The 7787-nt window shown below is 43.2% G+C and overlaps 1 protein-coding gene across 1 annotated transcript; it reads left to right on the forward strand.

Annotated features, from left to right (window-relative positions):
• Window positions 1-1947: 1947 nt before the first annotated feature.
• Window positions 1948-6842, forward strand: LOC306918039 (uncharacterized protein). The gene is made up of 2 exons (XM_079530934.1): window positions 1948-3172; window positions 4771-6842. Exons 1-2 carry the CDS (start codon window positions 2108-2110, stop codon window positions 4777-4779), a joined length of 1074 nt encoding a protein of 357 aa, XP_079387060.1. The 5' UTR covers window positions 1948-2107; the 3' UTR covers window positions 4780-6842.
• Window positions 6843-7787: the final 945 nt, after the last annotated feature.

Here is a 7787-nt window from a genome sequence, read left to right on the forward strand (position 1 = left end):
CATAGTGTACATAGTGTACATAGTATACATAGCACATAGTGTACATAGTATACATAGCACATAGTGTACATAGTGTACATAGCACATAGTGTACATAGTGTACATAGTGTACATAGTGTACATAGTGTACATAGCACATAGTGTACATAGTGTACATAGTGTACATAGTGTACATAGCACATAGTGTACATAGTATACATAGTGTACATAGTGTACATAGTGTACATAGTGTACATAGCACATAGTGTACATAGTATACATAGTGTACATAGTATACATAGTGTACATAGTGTACATAGTATACATAGCACATAGTGTACATAGTATACATAGCACATAGTGTACATAGTGTACATAGCACATAGTGTACATAGTGTACATAGTGTACATAGCACATAGTGTACATAGTGTACATAGCACATAGTGTACATAGTGTACATAGTGTACATAGTATACATAGCACATAGTGTACATAGTGTACATAGTATACATAGTGTACATAGTATACATAGCACATAGTGTACATAGTATACATAGCACATAGTGTACATAGTATACATAGCACATAGTGTACATAGTATACATAGCACATAGTGTACATAGTATACATAGCACATAGTGTACATAGTATACATAGTGTACATAGTATACATAGTGTACATAGTGTGCATAGTATACATAGTGTACATAGTATACATAGTGTACATAGTGTACATAGTGTACATAGTGTACATAGTATACATAGTGTACATAGTGTACATAGTATACATAGCACATAGTGTACATAGTATACATAGTGTACATAGTATACATAGTGTACATAGTGTACATAGCACATAGTGTACATAGTATACATAGCACATAGTGTACATAGTATACATAGCACATAGTGTACATAGTATACATAGCACATAGTGTACATAGTGTACATAGCACATAGTGTACATAGTATACATAGCACATAGTGTACATAGCACATAGTGTACATAGTGTACATAGTGTACATAGTATACATAGCACATAGTGTACATAGTGTACATAGTGTACATAGTGTACATAGTATACATAGCACATAGTGTACATAGTGTACATAGTGTACATAGTATACATAGCACATAGTGTACATAGTATACATAGCACATAGTGTACATAGTGTACATAGTGTACATAGCACATAGTGTACATAGTGTACATAGTGTACATAGTGTACATAGTGTACATAGTATACATAGTGTACATAGTATACATAGTGTACATAGTGTACATAGTATACATAGCACATAGTGTACATAGTGTACATAGTATACATAGCACATAGTGTACATAGTGTACATAGCACATAGTGTACATAGTGTACATAGTGTACATAGCACATAGTGTACATAGTGTACATAGTGTACATAGTGTACATAGTATACATAGTGTACATAGTATACATAGTGTACATAGTATACATAGTGTACATAGTGTACATAGTATACATAGCACATAGTGTACATAGTATACATAGTGTACATAGTATACATAGTGTATGTGACAGAGCAGCCTCTGTCAGAGTAATGTTGTTCAACAATACACATTCATTGTATTGTTTCTGTATTGTATTTGTAACAAGTTGCTTCTCAGTCCCACAGAAGGTGCACATTCTGCTGTGACATGTGAATCTAATATACTTGTGTTTATCTATGCAGATGCTGTAATTGGGACGCTGCCTTGATTGCCTGAAGAGCTGTGATTGATTGCTTTAGGGGGAGCGTCTTGTGTGTTACTAAATGCGTTGTGATTTGCTGACTGCTTAGCCAGGGGTGGAGTCAGGAGTCTATATAAAGGGGAAATGGCTCAGTAGAGAGTGGGCTGCCATGGGGAGAGGTTGACTCCAGTACCGCTCTGTTAAGTTATGTTCTTTGAGTTCTTTATTTCACTTATGTTGTCCAGGCCTGGATTTAATTAAACTTATCTTTCACCTGCACGTCTGCCTCATGTCCTATGTCATTTTTATGGTTTTATTACTGACAAACAGCCGATCTACGATCCCACTTGGTAACAATTGGTGGCAGTGGTGGGATTGTAAAGCCTCCCAGGAGGAATTGTCAGTAGAAAACCTAAAATGGCTGGACGAGGGCGCGGTAGCAAACAATTAAGACCTACCCGGAAAAACCCAGGGCTGATGGCAGAAGAGCCTGAGGAGGAGCTTGAGGAGCTAGAGGAGGAGCTGGTGGTTGAGGCGAGTGGGGGAGGGGCCACGGCATCAGATGGATCCCAATTAGCGGCGGACCAGCAGCTGGTGCTACACCCAGATCCTTCAGTAAAGCCAAAGGGGCCACCTGAGAAAAACCTTCCAACTAAGTTAAGTACTCCTACTTCACAAGAGGGCCTTCCTTTTGGGCAACAATTTATGAATGAAATGAGAGAATTCATGTATAGGCAACAAAGAAATGAGAAAAAGTTGTTTGATGGGCTTGAAGATCTGAAATTTGTTGTTTATCACAAACCCAAACAGGAACGGGGGACTGATGACCCAGCTGGTCACCAGAGTCCCTATGATCTGCCCACTGCAGCTCAACAACACCAGCAGCCCAGCCGATGGACAACGCCGACACATGCTCAACCGGAGCAGCAGCACATCCGCCGGTACGACGGGGCCCGGATTCCAGAATTCAGTGAAGGAGAAGACGTGGAAAGCTTCTTCATCCGCTTCGAGCGCATCGCCCGGACATGGGGGTGGAATCATGACGAGTGGGCTGCTCGTGTCGTCACCCTCCTCACCGGTAAAGCGTTGGAGGCCTATGCCAGCATGGACGAGCAGCGTTCTCATCTCTATTCCGACATCAAAGCTGCTGTCCTTGCCAAATACAATGTGACCGAAGAGACCTACCGCCAACGTTTCAGATCTACTAGTACACCAGCAGGAGAGTCGACCAGGGAGACCTACAGCAGGTTGAAGGGACTCTACAGGAGGTGGATGCGACCTGAGACAAAGACGAAGGAGCAGATGGCCGAGGCATTGATCCTAGAACAGTACCTGCGTGTTCTCCGCCAAGATGTCCGAACATGGGTAAAAGAGCATCAACCACAGACGGGAGAGGAGGCGGCAAAGCTGGCCGAGCGGTATATGGCTGTACATCCGGAGCCACCTCGTGAGCCACATCGTGAGCCTTCTCGGCCCTACAAGGTGACTGTGGGTCAAGTTAAATCAGAGGGTGTTAAAGGTGATGCGGTTCTACCCAAGCATGATACAGGGGGCGGGGCAAGGTCTAAAAATGGGGTATTTGTCTGTTTCTATTGTCATCAACCAGGGCACAAAGCAGCTTTGTGTCCGCTTAAGAAACCTAAAGAGGTTAATTTGTGCTATGTTCCTAGACCAGAAATTCAACCCACTATGCAAATTGCTAGGCCCAAATCTATATATGCAACCTCAGTTCTTGTTAATGGGCAGGTTGCTAATGCACTGTTGGATACCGGTAGCTCCCAGACACTGGTGAAGGCAAAGTTTGTAAATAATGAGTCTTTAAACTTTGATAACCTAGTAGGTTTGGGGTGTGTTCATGGGGAAGAACAAATGTATCCTACTGCTGTTGTGAATATTGTGGTGGAGGGCCAAGCATACATGATGATGGTGGGGGTGGTTGATCATCTGGCTTATGATGTCATTTTGGGGGAGGATCTACCAATTCTAACTAACCTTGTTCAGGCTGTGTCAAAGTCATGTGCTGTGGTTACTAGGTCTCAGGCCAAGGGTTTGCAACCCCTTCCTGATATACATCAAATTATGTTTGAAGGTGGTACAAAGGTTAGATAGGATAAAAAGCAGCGCCGCCAAGCCAAGCATGTGGGGAAGGCCAGGGTGCAGGATCCAGTCCCGGTTGCTCCAGATCCTGACGCCACTCTGCTGGACCCACAGTGGCAAGTCCCTGACAACTTTAAAGAGCTACAGAGAGCAGATCCTTTGCTTCAACCTTTGTTTGATAAGGTATGTGAAGTAGATGGTGAACCTGTTAAAGCAGCTAATCTCATTGGTGATAAATACATTCTCAAAAATGACCTGTTGTACAATGCAAACAGTGATGTACCTAGGTTGGTTGTTCCTAAATTGTTCCATCAGTTAATTCTAAATTTGGGACACCACGTTCCATGGGCGGGACATCTAGGCCAACAGAAAAGCTATGACAGAATCAGTCGCAGGTTCTATTGGCCTAGACTTTACCAGGATGTTCAGGAGTACTGTAGGACATGTGCCGAGTGTCAAAAAGTAGCTCCAATCCGGAAATCAGATCGGGGACCGTTGCAGCCTTTACCAATAATTGGCACACCATTTGAGCGTATTGGTATGGACATAATTGGTCCACTGGTGAAAAGCAGTTCTGGGCATCGATTCGCTCTCGTAATCTGTGATTATGCAACAAGATACCCAGAAGTTTATCCATTACGCTCTATCCAAGTCAAACACATAGTCCGGTGTCTAATTGATCTGATTTCCAGAGTGGGTGTTCCGGTGGAAATGTTAAGTGATCAGGGTGCCAACTTCATGTCAAAGCTGATGAAAACATTGTACAAGCAGCTTGGCATCAAGGGCATTAGAACTACACCTTATCATCCTGAAACTGATGGGTTGGTTGAACGCTTTAATGGTACACTCAAAAGCATGCTGAAAAAGTTTGTGGATGATACGGGTAGGGATTGGGATAAATGGATTCCATTCCTGCTTTTTGCATACAGAGAGGTTCCTCAAGCCTCAACTGGTTTTTCACCTTTTGAGTTGGTTTATGGCAGGCAGGTTAGGGGGCCCCTGGACGTACTCAAGGACGGTTGGGTGGCTGGAGAGCCAGCCCAGTGCAGCGTTGCCTCTTACATCCTCCAGATGCGAGACAAGCTGGACAAGATGAGAGACATGGCCCAAGAACACCTGAGAGAGGCCCAAACCAAGCAAAAGGTGTGGTATGACAAACATGCCAGAGAGAGAGAACTGAAACCTGGGCAGAAGGTATTGTTATTGCTCCCATCCGGTACATCTAAGTTACTTGCTAAATGGCAGGGCCCTTATGTTGTGTCTAGAAAAGTTGGACCAGTAACTTATGAAATCCTGTGCCCTGAAAGGAGACGCCAGAAGCAGATTCTGCATGTCAACCTGCTGAGAGAATTCAAGGAGAGGGCTGTGGCCCCAGCTGCAAAACCAGTGATGATGGTGCAGGTAGCAGAGGATGGAGATGATGAGAGTGACATGGAACCAGTTCGACCACAAGGGGGTGCCATCGAGCCTCCTGAACATCTGAGTGAGGAGCAAAAACAACAACTGGCCCAGGTACAGAAGTCATTCATTCCCCTCTTCCAGGAGACACCAGGTCTCACAGACGTTATCAGCCACGACATCATTCTGAAGGTCCCTACACCAATCCGGCAGAGGCCCTACCGGGTTCCTGAGAGAATGGTGGAGTCATTGAGGAATGAAGTAGCGACCATGTTGGAGATGGGTGTAATAGAGCCTTCAAAAAGCGAGTGGTCAAGTCCTGTTCTTTTGGTGCCTAAGAAAGATGGAAGTGTTCGATTCTGCACAGATTTTCGTAAGTTGAACAGTGTTAGCTGTTTTGACTCTTATCCGATGCCTAGAATCGATGAACTGCTCGAACGGTTAGGCAAAGCCAAATACATGACCACATTAGACCTTTGTAAGGGTTACTGGCAAATTCCACTCACTACTGCTTGTAGACCTTATACCGCCTTTCGTGCACCTACTGGTTTGTATCAGTACACAGTGATGCCGTTTGGTCTTCACGGGGCACCTGCTACATTTCAGAGGCTCATGGACAATGTTCTAGCTGATTGTGGACAGTATTCAGCATCATATCTTGACGATTGTGTCATTTTCAGTGAGTCATGGCAGGAGCATCTCCAGCACCTTGAGCAGGTCCTCCAGAGGCTTCAGAAGGCGGGGTTAACCCTCAACCAAAATAAATGCTCATGGGCACAGGAGGAGGTAACATACCTGGGGTACCGCATTGGGCATGGCCAGATCAAGCCGCTGGTGGAGAAGTTGGAGACCATTCGAGGGATACCCAGACCGCAAACCAAGAGGCAAGTACGGTCATTCCTTGGTCTAATTGGCTGGTACAGAAGATTTGTGCCTCATTTTGCCACAATAGCTACGCCGATAACTAATCTCACTAAGAAGACTGTTTCGTCCCACCTTCCGTGGACTGACGAATGTGAAGAGGCCTTTAGAAAGTTAAAGGAACTATTATGTCAAGATCCTGTTCTGAAGAGTCCTGATTTCAATGACACGTTTCTTGTACAAGTGGATGCCTCTGATGTTGGCTTAGGTGCTGTTCTAGCCCAAGGAGAGCCTGGAGAAGAGAGGCCCATTCTGTTCCTGAGCAGAAAGCTGTTTGACAGAGAAAGGAAGTACTCTACTATTGAGAAGGAGGGACTCGCCATAAAGTGGGCAGTGGATTCTCTTAGGTATTATCTGCTCGGACGGGAGTTCACTCTTCAAACAGACCATCGAGCCCTGAAGTGGATGCACTCAATGCAGAGTCAAAACTCCAGAATATTGCGCTGGTGTCTGGCTCTTCAGCCATACCGCTTTACAATTGAGTACTGTCCAGGGGGTCGAAACATCATAGCTGACTATCTGTCACGTTTACCAGGTATGCACAACCCAGAAGGAGAGGGGGTAAGAAATGTGACAGAGCAGCCTCTGTCAGAGTAATGTTGTTCAACAATACACATTCATTGTATTGTTTCTGTATTGTATTTGTAACAAGTTGCTTCTCAGTCCCACAGAAGGTGCACATTCTGCTGTGACATGTGAATCTAACATACCTGTGTTTATCTATGCAGATGCTGTAATTGGGACGCTGCCTTGATTGCCTGAAGAGCTGTGATTGATTGCTTTAGGGGGAGCGTCTTGTGTGTTACTAAATGCGTTGTGATTTGCTGACTGCTTAGCCAGGGGTGGAGTCAGGAGTCTATATAAAGGGGAAATGGCTCAGTAGAGAGTGGGCTGCCATGGGGAGAGGTTGACTCCAGTACCTCTCTGTTAAGTTATGTTCTTTGAGTTCTTTATTTCACTTATGTTGTCCAGGCCTGGATTTAATTAAACTTATCTTTCACCTGCACGTCTGCCTCATGTCCTATGTCATTTTTATGGTTTTATTACTGACAAACAGCCGATCTACGATCCCACTTGGTAACAGTGTACATAGTATACATAGTGTACATAGTGTACATAGTATACATAGCACATAGTGTACATAGTGTACATAGTGTACATAGTGTACATAGTATACATAGTGTACATAGTATACATAGCACATAGTGTACATAGTATACATAGCACATAGTGTACATAGTATACATAGTGTACATAGTATACATAGCACATAGTGTACATAGTATACATAGCACATAGTGTACATAGTGTACATAGTGTACATAGCACATAGTGTACATAGTATACATAGCACATAGTGTACATAGTATACATAGCACATAGTGTACATAGTGTACATAGTGTACATATTATACATAGTGTACATAGCACATAGTGTACATAGTGTACATAGTGTACATAGTATACATAGCACATAGTGTACATAGTATACATAGCACATAGTGTACATAGTGTACATAGTGTACATATTATACATAGTGTACATAGTATACATAGCACATAGTGTACATAGTGTACATAGTGTACATATTATACATAGTGTGCATAGCACATAGTGTACATAGTGTACATAGTGTACATAGTATACATAGCACATAGTGTACATAGTATACATAGTATA

The sequence above is a fragment of the Electrona antarctica genome (genome assembly GCF_951216825.1).
Source record: "Electrona antarctica genome assembly, contig: scaffold_182, whole genome shotgun sequence".
NCBI lineage: Eukaryota > Metazoa > Chordata > Actinopteri > Myctophiformes > Myctophidae > Electrona > Electrona antarctica.